Source organism: Emydura macquarii, unplaced genomic scaffold (genome assembly GCF_026122565.2).
Source record: "Emydura macquarii macquarii isolate MOO-44397 ecotype Brisbane River unplaced genomic scaffold, CSIRO-AGI_Emac_v2 contig_3089, whole genome shotgun sequence".
Lineage (NCBI taxonomy): Eukaryota > Metazoa > Chordata > Testudines > Chelidae > Emydura > Emydura macquarii.
The window spans coordinates 23,900-47,242 of record NW_027133226.1 but is presented as its reverse complement, the minus strand read 5'-3'; the positions used below and the strand labels follow the sequence as shown (position 1 = coordinate 47,242).

The 23,343-nt window shown below is 47.4% G+C and overlaps 2 protein-coding genes across 2 annotated transcripts; one reads left to right on the top strand and one right to left on the bottom strand.

Annotated features, from left to right (window-relative positions):
* Nucleotides 1-3,904: 3,904 nt before the first annotated feature.
* LOC137141581 (olfactory receptor 11G2-like) lies at nucleotides 3,905-4,837 on the bottom strand. The gene has a single exon (XM_067530512.1). It carries the CDS (start codon nucleotides 4,835-4,837, stop codon nucleotides 3,905-3,907), a length of 933 nt encoding a protein of 310 aa, XP_067386613.1.
* Nucleotides 4,838-19,117: 14,280 nt separating this feature from the next.
* Nucleotides 19,118-20,053, top strand: LOC137141578 (olfactory receptor 14A16-like). The gene has a single exon (XM_067530510.1). The coding sequence runs from the start codon at nucleotides 19,118-19,120 to the stop codon at nucleotides 20,051-20,053; it is 936 nt and encodes a 311-aa protein (XP_067386611.1).
* The last annotated feature ends 3,290 nt before the right edge of the window (nucleotides 20,054-23,343 follow it).

The window sequence follows — 23,343 nt, the reverse complement described above, 5'->3', positions numbered from 1 at the left end:
GAGCCAGAGCTGAGGGGAATCAGGAACTTTGCAGCCAAGCACAGATGTAGCCAGGGTGAGAGGGAACCATGAGATGCTGAAGTGAAACTTGGGAGAGTGAGAGAGGCTCCTGCAGGGAAAACCCTGAGATGGGGGATTCCTCCCTTACATGAGGAACAAAGGAGGGAAACTGAGGTGAGGGGCTGCCCTGAGTTCTCTGAGTGGAAGCAGCTCTACTGAGGTAAAGGTGCTTCTGGCAGGCAAGTTCGTTCCTATGGGGGAAGCAGAACAAGCGATATATTGGTCATCTGTATCCGCCCTAGAGGGAAGAATTGCAGCAAGAACGCAGCTGTGTGTGCAAACCCCCCTGGCTGTGAGATCGCCACCGCCTCCCTCTGCCTGTGCTATAAAGGGAGTTGGGCCAGAGGGGGCTGATATCTGCTCTCTGAGCTGCTGGTTCTCTGGGACGTGGGCTCTCGGGTGAGTAGGAGCAGCCGGATCTGGATCTGATGCCTGAATGACATGGGGACTCCCAGCCTACCCCAGAACACTGACACCAACAATGCACACAGATTTCCCCTCACATACAGCCAGCCCCCCATGTTGTCCTTCCTCACACACAGCCTTCCACAGAGTCCCCCCACAGCTCTCCCGCAATACACACAGACACAGACCTCCCCACCACACACACAGCTCCCACCCTCCCAAACAAGGTGTGGTAGGTGCCAAGATGAGGCCACGGTGAAAGTGCCGCCACCGGCCCCTGGGGCACATGATGAATCCTGGCCAGGGACAGGCAGGACTAGGGCCCTGCTTTGTCTTCTAGGACATGCTGTGCTCTCTTCACCAACCGAATGGGGTCCATTCCTCCCAACAGGCAGCAGCAGGGACCCACCCCGCCCCTCGACACTGGGCGAGCCATCTCCATGCAGTGCTGTCACTACCCCAGAGCTGGCTGCATCTCAGCGCTGCTGTGCACATGGGGTTGGAAGGAGAAGATGCTTTATGAACTCAGGCCAAGTGTAGATCTCTCGCTGCCGGGTGTATGATGTGTTTCTCCTTTGCCAAGCCAGGGGAAGGGCAAAACCCTGTCTGGGTCTTCACTGTGTGGGTCCTGTACTCAGTCGGCACCTCATTCATCATTCTTATTCATTAATCTCCTGGGGGCTGGCTGGAGTGGTGGAGAGGGGCATGGTGGGGGGACAAGGGCACTGAATGGAGTAGGGGGGGCTGGATGAAGTTGGGATGATGAGCTGGGGGGGAGGCTGGAGGGAGTGGTGATGAGACGCCTGGTTGTGGGGGCTGGACAGAGTGGGGGATGAGGGAGGGCCTTTATGGGGGGGCTTTAAGGAGTGGGGGTATAGGGTCTATATGGGAGGGGGCTGGACAGATTGGGTGGGGGTGGACGGCTTGATAGTGTGCAGCTGAGGGACCAGACTGGGGATCTGGCCAGATTGGTCATGAAGAGACTGGCTAGGGGGGAGGGGGCCTGGCTGGGGGGCAGGACAAATTGGGGGTGAGGGTCTGGCTGGGGGGCAGGACAGATTGTGGGTGAGGGTCTGGCTGGGGGGGCTGGCTGGAGTGGGGGACAGCGACCTGGCTCAGGGGGCTGGATGCTGTGAGCTGAGAGGTGTGGCTGGAGGATGATGGATAGGGTGGGGGTGATGGCTGCGACTTGTTAAAAATGTGGAGATCACCCCAACGGAGAGGAACTTGGGCATCTCTGCTGCGTGGCATGTAGGGGGATCTCAGGATGGAGCTGTCCCCCTGCAGAGAGGGTCTGGTGTGGCCGGGTGGCGGGGCATAGACAGGGAACCTCAGAATGGGGGATCCCCCCTGCGGACGGAGGCAGAGAACCCCTTTTTCCCATGCTCTCGCTGCATAGAGGGTCCCCCCTCCGCTGGCACTGAGCTAGACCCAGGCTCTGCTCCCAGACGCCCCCCTCAATCAACCAAGGGCTGACCCCGGGTGGGAGGAAATCTCACTGCGATGAGGAGACCACTCCCAAGTGCACCAAGGCCCCTCTGCACCTCTTCCCTGCCCTGTCACCCCAGGGTGGTCGTGACGGCCGCCTCTTCTGTGCAGTGGGTCCCATGTGTAATGAGTGGGGTCGTTCTCAGCAGAGCAGGGGTCCATGGGAACCTGAGACTCAATAGCTCTGCTTATCGCTGGAGACCAAAAGCTGACCGGACTCTGGAGACTCATCTCCACCCTCCGCCCCACCCCTCGGTCCTAACCCTGGGATCTGCCCTCAGCTCTTGCAGGAGATGAGATAACTTCTGCTTTGAAGTGCCTGGCTCCAACTTTTCAAGCAGAAACCAGCGGCAAACTCCGCTCAGCTCTGTAATTGGCTCCGCTAGCGGCCCCAAATCATCAATACCCAGAGTGAGAAACGTTCAGACACAAAACAAGCTAGTTCTGCCCAGGGAATTGCAGTCTGGGCTGCATGATTTATTAAGTGGCTCTAACTTGGACACCGCACCGAGACGGACAGCTTCTGTTAATAGCTAGTATTCACACAGTGGTTGTGATGTCTACTGGTCAGACTGCTGGACTGGGAGCCAGGACTCCGGGGTTCTTTTACCAGCTCTCAGGGGCCAGTGGGGCCACTGACTTAGAACAGGGAGGGACGGGCGGTCAGGACTCCTGGGATCTATCCTTAGCTCTGGAAGTGAAGTGGGATCCAGTGGGTTAGAACAAGGGTCTGGGATTCTGGACTCCTGGGTTAGGAGCCCCCCGCACTGGCTGGGAAATGTGTAAGCGAGATGCACCCAGATAATCCTGGCCAACAAACAGCATCCCACATGCTGCAGAGGAAGGTAGAACACTCCCTAGATCACTGCCGGTCTGACCGGAGAGGAAATTCCTTCCCACCCCACGTCTGAGAACCAGCTACGCCCTGAGCACGTGAGCAAGAGCCAGCCAGCCGAGCAGCTGAGACAGAAAATGCTCAGTGCCACCTCAGAGCCACCCCGGGCAATGTCCCGTCTCCAGCAGTGGCCATCCCTGATGCTTCTGAGGAAGAAGTGAACAATGGAATAATTATTTTGGAGTGGGGGGTCCCTTCCTGAGCCTTGCAGGGACCAGCTGAAACCCTGCAGCACGAGCTTTTGGGAACAGCAGACGTGAACCAAAAGGAACCTTCAGTGCTACCACCCCCCGCCCCTCCATCCCAAGAGACTCCATCACACAATCCAGCTCGGACATTGTCCAGCTCTTCCAGAAAACGAATGAAGTTATTTACCACCGTGACCCCAGTTTGGAGGCTGTCCCAGAACCTCGCGCCTCTGATTGTTAGAGAATGTCTTCTTTCTGTCCCTTGGTACGGGAGGGGAGTGGGGTCCAGTGGTTAGATCAGGTGAAGCTGGGACTCCTGGGTTCTAGCCCTGGGTGATATAGGGAGGGAGGTGGTGTCTGGGACGCCTGGGTTCTGTTCCTGGCTGTGAAAGGGGAGTGTGATCCACACCAAACAATACAGCACTGCCATGATTTGGGTCCCGGGTCTCAGTCTCTGGCCATCACCAGACTGGCAGGGGAGAAAGGAGCAGAATATGGCCCTCTGGATCTAAGGGTGAGACCACATTGATACAGGGAACAAGCTGGAAATGCAGCTGCACAAACAGGGCCGAGACGCAAGCCAGCCTCCGCACCCGCACACTCGGTCTGCTCTCCTCTGCACACTCCCACTGAGCAGGGCTCATTTCCTTCAGCAAAGACACGACCCTCCCAGCTCCCGTTTGCGTTCTGGCTGTGCCGTCCCACGGGCATTTTTTAATATGAGGTGGGACTCCCAACAGTTGTGGGAAATGCTGTGTGTTCCCCTGCAGGGCTGGAGCCAGCACCCCTTAGAAAGGAAAGGACTCGTATCTCATTGCCCACCCTGCTGACCGGCCAGTCCCTGCAGACTGGGACCAGAACACGCCCCCTACCAACCTCCCAGAAGCGTCCTCCTCAGCGCATCCTTCATCTCCTTGTTTCTCAGGCTGTAGATCAGTGGGTTGAGAAAGGGGGTCCCCACCGTGTAGAAGAGAGTCACCACCTTTCCGCTGCTTCCTGAGGCAGCCGGGTTGACGTAACTCACCATGACAGAGCCGTAGAAGAGACCCACGACAGCCAGGTGTGAGGTGCAGGTGGAGAAGGCCTTCTGCCGCCCGGACCCTGCAGGGAGCCTCAGCACCGCCCTGATAACTAGCCCGTAGGAGGCCAGGATGAAGAGGACAGTGGTGAAGAGGAGGAGGGAGCTTGTGGTGGAGAAAGTCTGTTGGGTCCAGGGAGCTGGGGTGCAGGAGGCAGCCAGCAACGGGCCCGGGTCACAGATAAAATGATCCAGGGTGTTGGGGCCACAGAAGGAGAGCTGGGAGATGAGGACAATGGCCACCATGAACCAGAGGAAACCGAGGAGCCAGCAGGAGGCCACCAGCACCCAGGAGCTCTGCGGGGACATAAGGACAGGGTAGCGCAAGGGGTGGCAGATGGCCAGGTATCTGTCCAAGGCCATGGCCGCCAGGAAGAAACACTCGGTGGTGCCCATGGAAAAGAAGAAGTAGAACTGCACAAAGCAGTCGAGGAAGGAGATGGGGACCCCGGGGTTCATGAGGTCGAAGAGCATCCTCGGCACGGTGGTCGTGACATAGCCGACCTCCAGCCAGGCGAAGTTCCCCAGCAGGATGTACATGGGCAGGCGCTGGAGGCGGGGGTCCCACAGCACGGCCCACACGATGCTCAGGTTGCCGGCCAGTGTCCCGGCGTAGGTGCAGGAGAGGAGGGTGCAGGTGAGATCCCGGCCCAGCCGGCTCAGGGAGGGGAAACCCAGCAGGATGAACTTGGTCACCGGGCTGGTGCTGTTGGCTGGATTCATTGGGGACTGGGGGAGCCCTGCAGATGAAAGGAAACGATCGACAGGGCGCCAAGGCTTTGCCCAGAGCTCTGGGAGGAGAGCAGGGTCTAGTGGTCACAGCCAGACTCTTATAAACATCACATACCAAACTCCTCCCCAGCCACCTGTCCCACCACCCAATGTCCCATCTCCAGGCGTTGCCTGGGGCTTCAGAGGAACAATATTTAACCCCCCTCAAAAAATAAAAAACAACCCAAGCTCTCTCCGAATACATGGGGCAGTGGGGTGGAAATCCCTTCCTGGCCCCTGCCGATGGCCCGCTGAACCCTGAAGCATGAGCATTGAGAATGTGGGATATTCACTGGGAATGAGCACCAGTGCTGCTAAGCTTTGCCCCCAGTCTTCCAAGCAACCCCATCCGATAATCGCACTCAGACAGTTGTCCAGTCCGCCCTGAAAATGAACAAAATCGTTGCCCCCCCACCCACAACTCTGACAGGGATGCTGCTGCAGAACGTCCCCCCTCAGCTGGTTAGAAACTCCCTGCTAATTTCCAGCAATCCTGTCTGCATGGCCAGGTGGGCGGCTGGGCAAGGAGGGGTGGGCGACCGAACCGTGAAGCAGCCAGGGAAGGAATCAAAGAAAGAAAGAAGCTGTCTGGGAAAACTCACCTGGCTGTGAGATCTCAGCCTCTTCTCTCCGCCTCTGTTAGGAAGGTGAGAGGGGGCTGATATCTGCTCTCTGAGCTGCTGGGTCCCTGGGACATGGTCTCTGGGGTGTATAGGAGCAGTTGGATCTGGATTTGATGCCTGAATGACATGTGGGCACCCAGGGTAGTGCCAGGGAGAGCTCCCCATCTTCCCAGCCACCCCACCCAAACACCCCACTCAGATATCCCCTATCCTCACACACAGCCCCCCACAAAACAAACACAATCCTCCCCATCACACACATCTCTCATGCAGAACCGGGCATGGGGGTGAGGGGCCTGGCTTTGAGGGGGGCTGTAAGGAGTGGGGCTCAGGATGAGGAGACCCCTCCTAAGCTCATCCAAGGTCTCAGCGGCAAACTCCGCTCAGCTCTGTAATTGGCTCCACCAGCGGCCCCAAATCATCAATACCCAGAGCGAGAAATGTTCAGACAACAAAACAAGCTAATTCCCCAGGGGATTTTAAGTCTGGTCTCCATGGTTAAATAAATGGTTCTAACTCCCATGAAAGATATGGGAGGGAAAAACAACAGCTTCTGTTAGTGCCAAGAGTTGACACAGCACAGGCAGTGGGAGTGAGGGCTAGGGTTCAGAGGGCTGAACTGGGAGCCAGGACTCCTGGGTTCTTTTTCCAGCTCTCAGAGGGCAGTGGGGTCCCCAGAAGGGACCGGCAGCTCATCTAGTCTCAACGTCTGTATATCTGAGGCCACCATCTAGCAACTGAATTAGACCAAGATCTTACAAACCTCAGTTAGGTAAAGTGTTCTGTGCCACAGGTGGAGAATAACAGGAACTGCTGTGCTCCAGTCCCTAAGGCCCCCACGATTTCAAGGAAACGATTAAAGGAGATACAGCCAGCTAATTCTGGCAACTGACCCCAACCCACAGGCTGCAGAGGAAGGCTGAAAAATCCCAAGGTCACTGCCAGTCTGTGGTGCGCAAAAGTTAGACCCAGAGCATGTGAGCAAGACGCAGCCAGTCGAGCACCTGCGAGAGGGTTTGGCTCAGTGCCACCTCTGAGCCCTGGCCCACCCCACCCACTGTCCCATCTCCAGGCGGGGCCATCTCAGTGCTTCAGAACAAGACAACAACAACTCAAACAACCCCCTTCTCCCCAAACCAGAATTTTGTTGCGGGGGAAGGTGACTCCCTTCCTCACCTTTGCCAGTGACCAGCTGAAACCCTGAAGTTTTTAGGAGCATCAGACATAAACCACAAGGGCTCTGCAGGTTTAGAACAAGCGGGGGGCTCGGACTCCTGGGTTCTATCCCTGGCTGGGGGAAGGGCGAGTGGTCCGTAACACAGGACTGTAGTGTTGCCATGAATTTGGTCCCAGTTACACAGGTATCAGTCTCTTGACACCACCAGGCTTGCTCCTGACGGACAGCAGAGAAAAGGAGAGCAGAGCTTTACTGTCTGGATCCACGTGTGAGAAAACATTTACCCAGGGAACAATCTTGAAATGCAGCTGCTCAAAAAGGACAGAGATGCCAGTCAGCCTCCTTGCCCGCACTCTCGGTTTGCTCTGCTACCCTCTGTGCAAAAACACACACTCTTTGCCTCCAGCAAGGTTCCACCTTTCTGGAACGTGCTGTACCTAGTGGTTCTTTGCACTGTGTGTGTAATACCAGCTCAGGTTTTCCCAGTTCCTGTGAACTTACAGGCAGGCTCACCACCTGACTCCTGCTAACTTTGCTTTCTTACAGCAGTCCTTGACCATTCTCAGGTTGCAGTGGGGGAGGTCTAGTTTGGACATTAGGAAAAAGTTTTTTACTAGGAGGGTGGTGAAGCACTGGAATGGGTTACCTAGGGAGGTGGTGGAATCTCCATCCTTAGAGGTTTTGGAAGCTGAGGCTTGACAAAGCCCTGGTTGGGATGATATAGCTGAGGTTAGTCCTGCTTTGAGCAGGAGGTTGGACTAGATGACCTCCTGAGGTCCCTTCCAACTCTAATATTCTATGATTCTACTTTAATTCAGGCCTCAGGCCTTCTAGGCCTCATGTCTCAGGCTCTCACTTTCTACTCCACCTAGGTAAGCCTTTCCAGAGCTTCACCACCCTCCTAGTGAAAACGTTTTTTCTAATATCCAAACAAGACCTCCCCCACTGCAACCTGAGACCATTGCTCCTTGTTCTGTCATCTGTCACCATTGAGAACAGCCTAGCTACATCCTTTCTGGAAGCCCCTTTCAGGTAGTTGAAGGCCGCTATGAAATCTCCCCTCATTCTTCTCTTCTGCAGACTAAGCTAGCCTAGTTCCCTCAGCCTCTCCTCATAAGTCATGCGCTCCAGCCCCCTAAACATTTTTGTTGCCCTCCGGTGGACTCTCTCCAATTTGTCCACATCCTTCCTGTAGTGGGAGGGCCCAAAACTGGACACAATACTCAAAATGTGACCTCACCACCAAAGATACAAAAGACTTATAGAAACATAGAAGGTAAGAGTTGGAAGGGACCTCAGGAGTTATCTAGTCCAACCTCATGCTCAAAGCAGGACCAACCCCAAATAAATCATCCCAGCCAGGGCTTTGTCAAGCAGGGCCTTAAAAATGTCTAAGGATGGAGATTCCACCACCTCCCTAGGTAACCCATTCCAGTGCTTCACCACCCTCCTACAAAAATGTTTTTCCTAATATCCAGCCTAGACCTCCCCCACTGCAACCTGAGACCATTGCTCCTTGTTTGTCATCTACCACCACCGAGAACAGGCTAGTTGAGGCTATCAAATCCCCCCACTCTTCTTTCCTGCAGACTAATGGGATGGGCATTGGGATATGAAACCTTCCCCTGCCAGGGGTTGTTGGCTTCAGTCCTGCTGGGGGAACACACCCTGCATATTGCATGGCCTATCAGGGTCACCTGCTGTATAAAAATGGCTCTTTTATGATAGAACCAGGTCAAGCCCTGCTGTAAGAAAGCAAAGATAGCAGGAGTCAGGCGGTGAGCCTGCCTGTTAGTTCACAGTAACTGGGAAAACCTGAGCTGGCATTACACACACAGTGCAAAGAACCATTATGTACAGCACATTCCAGAAAGGTGCCAGAACATCCCAATTCCCCAAAGATAACAAGGGCTCAATGACCCCTCAGAGTGACAATATGATGGATAGAGATGTTTTTAGCCGAACGATCCAGTACAAGATCAAAGGTGGCAGCTTACTACTTCAGAGAGCGGTAACTACACGTCAGATGGGCGATACACAACTTGTTTGCGTTAGTGTATGAAAAGGGGGTCTCAAAGGGAGTGTCTTTGTCTGGCTGAGTGAGAATCAGAAAGTCCCGCCGTTCACTGAGCCAGCACCATTGTCAGAGGCACACATGTATTAAGTGTCCTTGTAGCATGGATAAGACGTTTTTTACCATGCACGTTCGACAAAAAACCTGGCCCGGTGCCTTCGTTGCTGAAAGGGATCTGTGGACTTACTAGATAATCCAATTGTGGTTTGTTGGCCCAGTTTGGTGCACAGAGCGGGGACAGCATAAAAATTAGGAGAACACTGTGGAGGGAAAAGAAGATGGAGTTTCAATTTCTTAGGAGAACTGGTCTGTAGGAATGGCTGCAAAAGCCTGAAATGGAATGTGCCTTTCTAGCAGATGTTTAGTCTGAGAATGTTTAGCAGTAACAAGACAGTTATGAGGCCTGGGTGCTGGCAGGGACGGAATGCGGAGGAAGACCTTGCAACTTAGATAGGGACAGTTGAAAAGTACTAGGCTAAAACATTCCTAGATAAGTAGTTTTAGTATGTATTACCATGGAAACAGTGACATAAAAAGACTTGTTTGTATAAGACTATAAAAGCTTTTAGAAATGTATGTTTAAGGTCACCCCTTGCCTTTAGGGACCACCTTCTTTACGTAAAGAATAAACTTTTGACTTTGCTAAACTGCTGCCTGGCTAATTTGGACTATCCACTGGGCAACAGACGTGCAAATAAGGACCCCTGAGATTGGGTTCATCCACAAATTTGGCACCCCAGATGGGACCTGACTAGCGCGCATCCTCCTCGTCTCAGTTCCACTGAACTACCCAGCCGGCACCAGGTGAATTCACCTATTGGGGTTACTTCTGGGTAGCTGAGGCGGTGGGGAGGCGATAAGGTAAGGTCCCTTGTTTATTTTTTTTAGCAAAGTCTAATGCTATAATTCCAATCTGTAATTCCCTGTGTGGGTGAGAGTTGGTGAGCAATTTCTGATCAGAAACCCCAGTTATGGGTGCAAGGCAGTCTTCTCCCACCCCTGTGAGTCCTTTGGACTATATGGTTAAGAATTTCAAGTCTATTCCAGGTTCTAAGGGTTTGTCTATAAAGCGCTTAATTCTGTTATGTAAAATGATATGGCCAGGTTATTTTTCCGGAGATCCTAGTAAACAATGGCCACAGGAAGGTACCTTTGACTTAGACAAACTGCAGTATTTGAAGGGGTTATTAGAAGATCCACACCCCAAGCAAATGGAATATTGGTATCTGTGGGATAATGTACCTTTTAAACGCCGTACGGAAAGTCAGCTAGCTAGTTATAAATCAACTGTGAAGAATTTAGAAAGGAAATTGGCAACTGTTGCTCCCTTATTTGCACAGCCGATTTCTAACACCGGTGAATTTATTTCAAAAGTCTATCCTTCTCTTACTAATCCTCTGCCTTACAATGAAAAGGGTTTACAAGCAGGGAAAGCAGAGGAGCAGGATTGGTCACTGCCTCCTTGCTGTGTGTTTGAGGGAGAATCTAGGACCCGAGAGGAATCCTCATCTCCCCCCTCCCCTGCACTCCCTTTCATTACTCACAGACTGTCAGATCAGTCTGTCAGTAAGGGAACTAGAGATCAAGTTCGTCAGAGACTTGATGATGAGCCTTCCTTTTCTGGTTTGTCCCCTAATTCTCCTATTCCCACTGTTCAGGCTCCATTAAGAACCTACCCTGTCATTATTGGAGATGGAAGCATTCAGCAATCTTTTGTTCATGTTCCTTTTACTCCACAAGATCTGCTCTTATGGCAGCAGGGTACTCCGCGTTTACGTGATGATCCAGAGACAGTGTGTAAAAAAATTAAAATTATTTTTTCTACTTATAATCCATCTTGGGCAGATGTTACTCAGTTGTTAGACGCTCTTCTGACAGAGGAGGAAAAACTGAAAGTTATTCAGGAAACTACTAAGCAAGAGGGAGGGCAGGTAACCCACACATGGCCCATGGAAGATCCCTCATGGGATAATAATAATGGTGCACGGAGGAATAATTTAATTAATCATCGTTTAGCCTTATTGGAAGCAATTAGGGGAGCATCAAAAACTGGAGTTAATTGGACTAAGGTAGAATCATGTACACAGGGTCCTGATGAACATCCAGGAGACTTTTTTTGGGTGATTGAAGAAAGCCCTCAGACAGCATGGAGGATTAAATCCTGATTTACAGGAAAATCACCCTATGGTTGCAGGTTTTTTTGTGAGGCAATCAGCTGGGCATATTAGATCTTATTTTTACTGTAATGGTCCAGGCTGACAAGGGAAATCATTGTCTGAGATTATATCCATTGCCACTTATGTGTTCAATGGAAGGGAAAAGAAAAGGCAGAGAGAAACTGAAAAGGTTGCTGCTACTCAAGCTGTGCTTTCTCAGTATCCTAATAGAGGAGGGCTCTCTCAAGAACACCGCCTGCAAGGCATAAGGCAGACAGGCCGGAGACAGCCTAGTGTGGTTTATCAGAGGCACGGGAGAGAGAATACAGATGCCTGCAATTATTGTGGGGAACTTGGTCATTGGAAACATGACTGTCCTATAAGATTTAGGGGGCTTCCACCACATTCAAATCAACGACCCCCAAAGTGAAAATGTTCCAACCATCTAAAGGGAAGATGGTTTAGCAAATTTAGACTAGGATGAGGAGGGAGACTTCACTCTGTTAGCGTCGCTTGTTGTTGATTCATTTCACTTAGATTCTTCTGACCCACAATTAAAAATTCAGGTAGGGGAACAAGTTTATAGTTGTTTAGTTGATTCTGGAGCAGAGTTAAGCTTACTTAAATATTCTGAGGTCCCTCTGGACCCTAAACATTCTGTTCCGATAGTGGGGGTGTCAGGAAAAATACATCGTGTTTCCCAGACTAAACCTACACTTGTTCACATAGGACCTCTTACAGAACAACATGCTTTTTTGATTTCTCCAGATTGCCCTCATCACTTGTTTGGGAGAGACTTGTCATGTAAATTGAATGCCACTACGATTTTTACACCAGAGGGAATTTCTTTGTCTTTTCCTGGTTCACTGGTTCCTTTATTTTAAGCTTTAATTACTGAAGTTGTAGCTAAACGGTCTCTTCCTCACCCTGCACTAAGCGAAGTACCTGAAGGGTTATGGGCTCATACTTCTACTGAAGTGGGGTTACTAAAATCTGCAGACCCAGTCAAAATTACTGTCTGTCCTGGTCCACTGCCTTTGGTGCCTCAGTATCCTTTATCTCAGGAAGCAATAGAAGAAATTTGCTCAGTGATTCAAGAGTTTTTAAAGCAGGGTATTTTAGTACCTTGTCAGTCTCCTTGTAATTCTCCCATATTGCCTGTTAGGAAACCTAAACCAGGTCCAGACGGAAAACCTGTGTATAGATTTGTACAGGATCTTTGTATTAATAATTCTTATGTGGTCCCACAACATCCAGTGGTTCCAAACCCAGAAACTATTCTTACTTCAATCCCACCCTCTTTCACTTATTTTACTTGCATTGATCTTTGTGCTGCATTTTTTTCTATACCTATTCATGCAGATTTCCGATATCTGTTTAGCTTTATTTGGGAAGGGATGCAATTTTGCTGGACACGCCTTCCACAAGGATTTGTGGAAAGTTCTATGATCTTTTCTCAAGCTCTTACTAAAGATTTACAGTCTATAACATTTTCTGAAGGTTCTGTTTTGATTCAATATATTGATAATTTGCTTTTGTGTTCTTATTCTGAGAAAGCATGCATTGTTGATTCTGTGTTTCTATTAAAAGCACTGTATGAGAAAGGGCATCATGTTTCTTTGATAAAATTGCAGTTCTGTAAACTAGAGGTTCAATATCTGGGGCATCTTATTTCTTATCAAACACGTTTACTTTCACCACAGCACATAGAAGCTGTTCTAAGAACTCCTAGACCTAATACTAAAAAACAGATTCATGGGTTTTTGGGAATGGTTGGTTATTGTAGACAGTGGATTCCAAATTTTGCTGCTATGGCTAAGCCTCTGGTTACACTTACTAAAGTTTCTGAGACTGATCCACCTCCTTGGTCAGGAGAAGCTGAGGCTTCTTTCATTTTTTTAAAGCAAGCCTTGTCTATAGCCCCAGCATTAGGGCTTCCCAATTATTCTAAACCGTTTAACCTTTACTGTCATGAACAACAGGGTACTGCATCTGGAGTGCTTACACAACCAATGGGAGGGGCTCAATGACCTGTTGCATACTTTTCATGTCAGCTTGATTCTGTGACACAGGGTTATCCAGCCTGTCTTAGAGCTGTGGCAGCAGCTGCTTTACTAGTTCAAAAAGTACAAGATCTGGTGCTTGGACATTCTTTAACTCTTTATGTGCCACATGCTGTAGAAGCCCTGATAACTAAAGGGAAAACTCAGCATATTTCAGCACAACGCCTTACTCAATATGAAATTGTGCTTTTAGCAGCTGATAATATTACTATCAAACGTTGTGCATCCCTAAACCCAGCTACACTGGTACCAATTCCCACTGAAGGAGAACCTCATGATTGCGATTATGTTATTTCTCAGAGCACTACACCCTGCTCTGATCTTCAGGATACTCCTTTGACTAACCCAGATTATATTCTTTATATCGATGGTTCTTGCTTTGTTGATGAGACAGGAACGCGTAGAACGGAGTATGTGGTATGTACACCACATGAGGTTTGGGAAGCTCATTCTTTACCTGATGTATTTTCTGCTCAATTGGCTGAATTGATTGCTCTTACATGTGCTTCTTGTTCTGTTAATATTTATACTGATTCTCGCTATGCATTTGGAGTTTGTCATGCTTCAGGACAAATTTGGAAGCAAAGGGGTTTTTATACTTCTTCAGGACAGCCCATAGCACATGCTCAGGCTGTGAATAATTTGCTTGTTTCTATTATTTTACCTTCTTCTATTGCTGTTACTTTTTGTAAAGCTCATACTTCTGCTTTGGATGAAGTCTCCCGTGGAAATGCATTTGCAGATCGAGCTGCAAGGGCTGCAGCCAGGAACGCCTTTCCTCCTCTGGATGTACAGGCAGTCTGTGCCTCCTGGCCAGCTCAATTTTCTGTCTCCCCTTTGGAGATTTATGATTCAGTTCCATCTTCAGAGTTGGACAGTTGGAGGACTCTTGGGGCTACTTTTCTGACAATATATGGTGGTCACCTGATGGCCGCCAAATGGCCCCTAGGACACTTTTGCCTAAACTTGCCTGCTTTGCCCACCGAGGTGGCCATGTGTGCAAAGGGGGGATAGCTGATCAGGTTCTGTGATTTTGGTGTGCTCCAGGTATTCATCAAGTGGCTAAACAAGTATCTCAAGGTTGTGTTACCTGTTAAAAGTATAACATGGGATGTCACCAGCCACAACTACTGGGGGCACCAGAATGGATCTATGGCCCATTCCAGTATTTGCAGATAGATTATATGGACTTGCCTGCTTGTAAGGGTTTTAAATATGTGCTGGTAATAGTATGTGTGTATTCAAAACGGATTGAAGCTTTTCCGACCAGAGGGGCTGACACGGCGACTGTCTTAAAAGCATTAGTGAAAGATATAATTCCAAGGTTTGGCTGCCCTCTAGTGGTAGAATCTGATAGATGAAGTCATTTTGCTAATCAAGTGATGCAATCTTTAATGAAAGCATTGGGAATAATTCAGAAATTACATACTCCATACAGAGCTCAGTCATCAGGCATAGTTGAAAGATCTAATGCAAAATTGAAGAATCAACCAGTTAAAGTTATGGCTAATACCGGATTACGTTGGGTGGATGCATTACCATTAGCTTTAATGCATCTAAGAACTATGTCAATTAGAAAGACAAATTTATCTCCCTATGAAGTTCTTTTTGGGAGACTATTTCAACTATTTCAATTGGGGGGAAGCATACGCCAGTCTCATGGGTGGAGATGAGGAGTTGGTTGTATACATTATAAAATTACAAAAGACACGTATTGCTATTTTTGAGTTTTCCAGAGATGTTCAGAGAATTCCTTTAGACGTGGCCGTGCATGACATCTAGCTGGGAGATTGGGTGTTGTTGAAGAAGTTTTCATGCAAGAATTGCTTAGAACCAAGGTGGGATGGTCCTTACCAGGTGCTGTTAACTACATACACTGCTGCAAAGCTACAGGGAAAGGAAGCCTGGTACCACTGCACCCATCTAAAGAAAGTACAATCACCTGATGCTAATCCTCAAAAGGAGCAGATTTCCAAGTGCAATGAGGGAGCTCCGCTGGACCGAGGTCCCAGAAGCAGACGTGGAAGGGTGAACCACCACGGGCAATACCCTTGTGGTTGCTCTGAAGTAGACAGTCAACGGAGTCAAGAGTGCACCAGGAAAGAAATATTAATGGACTTTATTATTTTTATAATATTTTTAATCACTTTATTGATTATTTTGTGGTGTCTCTGTTATATTGAGGGGATACATTGTTTTATAATTAGTGTAGAAGATGGATTTGTTATTTTTGATGATGTTTCTAATTAATTTAAACATGGGCAATGCAGATTTTAAAGCCAATTCATTTTATATGTTGTTAAAGAATTTAACTGCGTCTTGAGAGGTCAAAGATTGTTGGGTGTGCTCCTTTATGGCAACCCATCATCGGGAAGGAATACCACCTAATATCAATTCCTGTGCCAGTTAATGAATGGGAAAGTTTGGCCTGGACTAATCCCATGGGAACAGTAATAGAAAAAAATAAAACACTGGTTGGGAATGAGAGTTGATCCCAGAGACTTAATTCTCCCGGGAAGGAAACCAGCAGCACCAATATGTGTGCAGTGGATACAATCTGTACCGGTAACAGAATTAGACAAACCCTGGTTAAATGTTACCTGTGAAGTAAGGAATGTATGGAAATATTCAAAATGTAAATACATTGTCCATATACCTACGGTGGAAGGAAAAATCAGTAAAATTTTGATACAGAAGCGAGGATCAAATGCCACTCAATTGAATGAGAAAACAGTTTATACTTGTATGCTAGATGCCACCCGAGGAATTAAGTGTAACAAGACCCACAAATGGTGCATGAATCTTAGAGAATATGAATTTATATAAAAATGGCCGGTTTAGAGGAGAGGTCTGGAAAATTCAAAAGGCTACTACCCTCAATCAATATGCAAATAATACCTGGTTTGAATGGGCTAACATCATGCTACATGGGCCATACCAAGCCCATTCCAATAGTTGCAGAGGAGTTACTCCAATAGAAGAAGGTGTATGGTGGGCATGTGGAAATTGGGCAGGAAAAACTTTATCACCAATGTGGAGGGGAAGATGTACCCTAGTATATCTCTGGCCTGGAGGTGTGCATCCAGTTCCTCTACATAGAATCATAGAATCATAGAATATTAGAGTTGGAAGGGACCTCAGGAGGTCATCTAGTCCAACCCCCTGCTCAAAGCAGGACCAATCTCAGCTACACCATCCCAGCCAGGGCTTTGTCAAGCCTCAGCTTAAAAACCTCTAAGGATGGAGATTCCACCACCTCCCTAGGTAACCCATTCCAGTGCTTCACCACCCTCCTAGTGAAAAACTTTTTCCTAATGTCCAACCTAGACCTCCCAGCCCTGCAACTTGAGACCGTTGCTCCTTGTTCTGTCATCCGCCACCACCGAGAACAGCCTAGCCCCATCCTCCCTGGAACCCCCTTTCAGGTAGTTAAAGGCCGCTATCAAATCCCCCCTCATTCTTATCTTTTGCAGACTAAACAAGCCCAGTTCCCTCAGCCTCTCATCATAAGTCCTGTGCTCCAGCCCCCTAATCATTTTGGTTGCCCTCCGCTGGACTCCCTCCAACTTGTCCACATCCTTTTTGTAGTGGGGGGCCCAAAACTGGACACAATACTCTAAATGCGGCCTCACCAATGCCGAATAGAGGGGAATAATCACTTCCCGTGACCTGCTGGCAATGCCCCTCCTAATGCAGCCCAATATGCCATTAGCCTTCTTGACAACCAGGGCACACTGCTGACTCATATCCAGCTTTTTATCCACTGTTACCCCCAGGTCCTTTTCTGCAGAGCTGCTGCCCAGCTCGTCGGTCCCCAGTCTATAGCTGTGTATGGGATTCTTCCTTCCTAAGTGGAGGACTCTGCACTTGTTCTTGTTGAACCTCATCAGATTTCTTTTGGCCCAATCCTCCAGTTTGTTTAGGTCACTCTGTATCCTATCCCTACCTCGCAGGGTATCTACCACTCCCCCCAGCTTAGTGTCATCCGCAAACTTGCTGAGGGTGCAATCTACCCCATCCTCCAGATCATTAATAAAGATGTTGAACAAAACCGGCCCCAGGACCGACCCTTGGGGAACTCCGCTTGTGACCGGTTGCCAGCTAGACATGGAGCCATTGATCACTACTCGTTGAGCCCTATGCTCTAGCCAGTTCTCTATCCATTTTATAGTCCATTCGTCCAACCATACATAAGGTTGTGTATAATCATTGACCTAAGAGAAGTTTTCTAACCCATTAACTGAACACTCTTCAGTGTTCTGGAGAGGATGGAGAATGTTTTGGCCCTGGCAAGGAGTGGGTGATTTGGAGTACGCACTAAAAAAAATTTGTCAGCAGATTTTTCCATGAATTCGCTAACTCTCCAATGCCACTGTCTGGCATTGATATTTCATGGTCATCCGTCTGGAATGCTCTGTCTTCTTGGTTACCGGACTTATACTGGCTTAAAAAATTGTTTGTAGGTATAGTAGTGTTTATGATAATGTTAATGTTAATGTTTTGTTGTATGCAATGTTGCTATTTATTATTCCAGCAAAAAAAGTTTAAACCCCCTAGGAGACAAATGGTGCAAAGGTCAATATGGTATTGGTATATTGGCAAGGGAAATGAAGGAATATATCATGATTGTGTTCCTAGTAGTAGAACTAATAGGAACAAAGGGGAGACTGTGAAGGGAAAAGAAGATGGAGTCTCTGTTTCTTAAGAGAACTGGTCTGTAGCAATGGCTGCAAAAGCCAGAGATTGAAAGTGCCTTTCTAGCAGATGTTTAAATCTTAGAATGTTAGGGGTTAACAAGATAGTTATAGAACCTGGGCGCCAGCAGGGATGGAATGCAGAGAAAGACCTTGCATCTTAGATAGGGAAAGTTGAAAATACTGGGCCAAAATATTCCTAGATAAGCAGGTTTTTTTAGTATATAATGCCATGGAAATTGTGATATAAAAAGACATGTTTGTGTAAGGCTATAAAAGCTTTTAGAATTGAATGTTAAGAGTTGCCCCTAGCATATAGGGACCACCTTCTTTACGTAAAGAATAAACTTTTGACTTTGCTAATCTGTTGTTTAGTTAATTTGGATTATCCACTGGGCAACGGACATGTAAGTAAGGACCCCTGAGTTTGGGTTCTTCAACAAGGACCACTGTGATGCTGGCAGACCGGGTGCCAGATCATGCCAAGGCCCCTAATCCTCAGCTGACCACTGACAAAGGCCTGGCTGGAAACCAGCCTGGCTCAGCTGTGGGTTAGTACTGTTAAAACTGGTATTAGATTCATTAGACTGTGTTCATTGTTTAGACTTTCTGGAATGCTTGGGAGCAGGTGCACACATCAATCTCACTTGTCACATCTTTATTCCGTGTTGTGTGATAATATTTAAGTGTTTTCTCTGTCACTGCCAACCCCCACCACCAGGAGAGAAGCGTTGCCAAGCATGAAATAACCCAATGACTTCAACAGGGGGTGGATTGGGTGACCCTGCAGATGAGTGCTCCAGAAAGAGTGGTTATTGGTAAGCCTGAGTGAGATCAAAATGTCATTTGTCTTCTTCCTAGCTTCTTTCATCTGGGATCCTGGACTCCTCCTAGGCTGTGTTCCTGACTCTACAGCAATGTCAACATGAAACCATGAGTGAGCCCTTCCATCTCCATGGTAGATGCTACTTCCATTTACAGCAGGGTAAATGCACAGAAAATCCACTGGTTTTGGTGAAATTACCCCAGATTTACGCTGTTCTACATGACGGCAGAATCTAGATCTCTGGTCTGCCGTCTCCCTCTCTAAAATAAGGATAAAATTTACCTAACCTTATGCCTTTTTGGGTGAAAAAGATTTACAAACAATTTGTCCTGATTTAATTTCCTTCAACTTTGTGTAAATAAAAAGTAATCTTCTTTGGTCGATGGACTTGATTATCCAAACACTCAGCCCAGTGTAAATCAGCAGTAACTCCACTCGAGACAATGGAGTTGATTCCCCCATCCTCGTTTCCATATTACACCAAACTTCACAGGCTAAGGATATGGCTCAAGGATATTAAGGTGGTTAACACTAAAGGAGAGTCATTTTACTAGCCTAATTCTGACCCTGGTTCTTGTCTTTCCCTCCACAGGAAGCAAATAATGTTTTGAGAAAGACAATGTCCAACCAAACCACTGTCACCACATTCCTTCTCCTGGGATTCTCTGATGTTCCTGAGATGCAGAATCTTAACTTTATCCTGCTCCTACTGCTTTACCTGGCAACCCTGATGGGGAATCTTCTCATCATTGTAGTTGTAGCCCTTGACCACCACCTTCATGTCCCCATGTATTTCTTCCTTATGAACTTGTCCATCCTAGATGTTGGCTCCATCTCTGCCACCATTCCCAAATCCCTGGCTAATTCCCTCATGAACACCACTTCTATTTCCTATGCTGGCTGTGTCACCCAAGTCTTTTCCCTCTTCTTGTTTATGGGAACAGATTTTTCCCTTCTCACCATCATGGCGTACGACAGATACATCTATATCTGCCAACCGCTGCACTATGAGAGAGTGATGAACAGGGGAGCTTGTCTTCAAATGGCAACCTGTGCCTGGATCAGTGAGATTCTCAATTCTGCCCTGCACACAGGGAACACATTTGCATTAACCTTCTGTGGAGGCAACACAGTGGATCAGTTCTTCTGTGAAATCCCCCAATTGCTCAAGCTTGCCTGCTCCGACACATACCTCAGTGAAATTGGTGTTATTGCCTTTAATGCATGCTTTGTCTTAATCTGCTTTGTTTTTATAATTGTGTCATACGTTCAGATCTTCACCACAGTGCTGAGAATCCCCTCTGAGCAGGGCCGGCACAAAGCCTTCTCCACCTGCCTGCCTCACCTCACTGTAGTCTCCTTGTTCGTTTTCACTGGCATCTTTGCCTACCTGAAACCCAGCTCCAGCTCCACATCAGCTCTGGATCTCGTGGCAGCTCTTCTGTATTCCACAGTGCCTCCAGTGCTGAATCCCATCGTGTACAGCATGAGGAACAAAGAGATCAAAGCTTCACTGTGGAGACTGACTGGGTGGAGGTTATTTGCCAAGAATTAATCATCTGTCTTTCTCCAATACATACTTTTTCACTGTGAGCCTCCTGGTCCAGGCCCCTTTTTTCCATGACAACAACGGTTTATATATAAATGGGCCAGATTCTGCTCTCAATTGCACCAATGGAAATCCAGATTCTCACTGATGTCAATGCAGTTGGTCTGATTTACACCTGCAGAAGATCTGGCTCAATCCTGATGTTTAACGGGTGTGCATTTTGTGGGAGGGAAGAATCCGGCTTTCATTGTGTGCCTAAGCAATGCCTATTAAATTGCTTTGACACTTAGTCTTGTTTCATGGACACTAAAAATCAAGGATACGAGCTTCTTTCTCTTGTGTCTATAAATCAAGATTGGTGCCAAAGGATTCAGACTGGTGTAAAACTGGAATATGTGAGAGAAGAATCCGAGCTGAACATTTACAGCTAGATCCTCCACAAACCAGTGGAATTTCTTGACTTTGAGAGAACGTAACCAATTTACACCATCTGGGAATCTGGCCTATTGGCTTCAATGGAACTACATCCATTTACATCACATAGGGATTGGCTCCATTGAGTCCTATGCTATGATTCCAGTTTACACAAGCTGTGGATCTGGTATGTATATCATGAAGCTCAATCGATTTAGCTTAACAAAGAAAAGGCCAAGATTTTTTTCCAAAGATATGCTGTTGTTCAAACAAGAATTATTTGGAATTGATTCAGGGATTGATTCAGAGAATCAAAACCTAAATTTCATTTTGACATGTCAGTGCTTTTCATTTCCTTCAAAAAGAATAAAATGCTTATTTTAATATCTCCGTCTCCATCTTTAAACACCTAAATATCTTTAGAAATCAGGCCCTAGATGCCTAATTCTCACTGAAATCAACAGGGGTTAGGTGCCTGGGCATATCTGAAAACCTCAGTAGATGGCTGTGATGTACTGGGGCGCAATCCAGACCAGTGGGGGGCCGTGTGCCCCTTGACCCCAAAACACTCCCAGTCCTGAATTTTCCCCCCAGGAAATGTATGTCCTGTACTGCCCAGCCTCTCCCAGACAGTCCAAATATATCAAGTGCATTATTCCTTTAAGAGGACAATGTACACACAACTTGGCCACCCTACATGGAATTACCCAGCACTTTAACGTAAACACACGGGATTAGATAAAACAATAAAACAAGTTTATTAACTAAAAGAGAAAGATTTTCAGTGAGTGCAAGCAGTGAGGCAGAGTCAGAAATGGCTGCAAGAAAAATAAATATAAAACACTCTGGAGTGCCTAACGGAACCAGCTATATTAACTTTAAAGCAAAGTCTCTCACCACATGCTTTTAACAGCATTACTGACCAAACTCTTCCAGCCAAGATTCTTCCCCCACAGTACAATGGCTGCTTCTTTTGTCTTCTCCGGTGCAAAGCGGGAGATGGACAGGGAAAGAGAAGAGAGGGGTATCTTGGGATGTTTGTCCCTCCTTTCTTGCAGTTCCTCCTTGAAAAGCATTTCCATCTGAGGGCCAAGAGGTTTCAGGGATGAAAGAGAGATCATGATGTGTTTTAACTAAGATGAAGATCTCTTTACCCCTTCCCCTCCCTTTCTTGCCATAGAACGGCCACTTGATAGGGGGTGGCTCATCAGCTTTGTTGACACCTGGCTGGGGTTTAGCCCTGCCCTTTGCCTTTGAGAAACTGGTTTAGCAACTCCCCAAACTTATCTGGGAAACAAGTCAGTCATGATCTCAGCCCATGTGCATAATGTTACTGGATGCATTTTACTGTTCAGCAGGTTATGAGTTTTCAAATAACACCTTATAAGGCATGACTGTATGAAGATTATTATAATAGTGTCTAGTGTGTGAATACAAGGGGATGTTCTGTCACAGGGAGGAGGTTGGTTAAGATGGAGAAATGATGAGCTACTGAAGATGGCCTGGGATGTGCCAGGAGCATCTACAATGGTGACGTCTCACAAGTGTTGAGAGGGATTCAAACTAGCAACTCCCTGATTTCCCGAACCACTGCCATAGCCTCTGTGCTCAAGGGCCAGGCCCTTAGGGCTCTTGGCCCAGGGAAGAAGTTGATTTAGGTGGAGAAGCAACGAGCAACAGAGGAAGGCCTGGACATTACAAAGCTGCAGGTAGGAGTAGCCACTGGCTAACGTAGAGGAAGAAGGTCAGGGCCTTCTTCCCCAGACAGGGTGTGGCACACTGTGCCCCAAAACAGTACAATCTAAACCCCATATTCATCTCTTCTGTACAGTTGTAATAATTCATATGAAGCAGGACACCTCAGATGTCTAATGAAAGGACGTAATCTGCTAAAATCCATTGTGCTGTCAAAATATGCCTGTTGCTAGAATGGATCAAGTGACAAGATTTACTGTTAGAATCATTAAACCATAGAAGATCAGGGTTGGAAGTGACCTCAGGAGGTATCTAGTCCAACCCCCTTCTCAAAGAAGGAGCAACCTCAACTAAACGATCCCAGCCAGCGCTTTGTCAAGGCACACCTTAAAAACCTTTAAGGATGGAGATTCCAACACCTCCCAGGTAACCCATTCCAGTGCTTCACCTCCCTTCTAGGGAAAATGGCTTTTCCTAATATCCAAACTATACCTTACTCACTGCAACTTGGGATCATTGCTCTTTCTTCTGTCACTGCCAACACTGAGAACAGCCTAGTTCCATCCTCTCTGGAACTCCCCTTCAGGTAATTGAAGGCTGCTATCAAATCCCCCTCACTCTTCTCTTCTGCAGACTCAAAAATCCCAGTTCCTTCAGACTCTCCTTATAAGTCATGTGATCCAGCCCCCTAATTATTTTTCTTGCCCTCCACTTAACTCTCCCAAATTTGTCCATTTCCTTCCTGTAGTGGGGGGCCCAAAATTGGACACAATACTTCAAATGTGGCCTCACCAGTGCCGAACTGAGGGGAATAATCATTTCCCAGTGATTTTATAAGTGTTGGCATGTTTGGAATTGCAAAGCTGATATTCCTTTTTGAATCTAGCCCTGAGCATATTTCTTATTTCCCTAGCCAAAATGTCAAACTGTTTCCTCACAAGGGAAACTGAAGTCACTTTGATCTATGGAAGAAGAAGAGATGTTTCAATCAATAATAAGTAGGTATGGAGGGATTAGATTTTTATTGGTAAATGGAGGTAAACATCAATTTCACTGTACCCACAAACCAATGAAAAATATTTCCATTGTTACGAACAGGAATTTACAGCTAAGAAATTAATACAAATGTTACAGGAGAAGTTATTTGAGTTTGATTTAAGGATTTTTACTTTATATATTTTTCCATA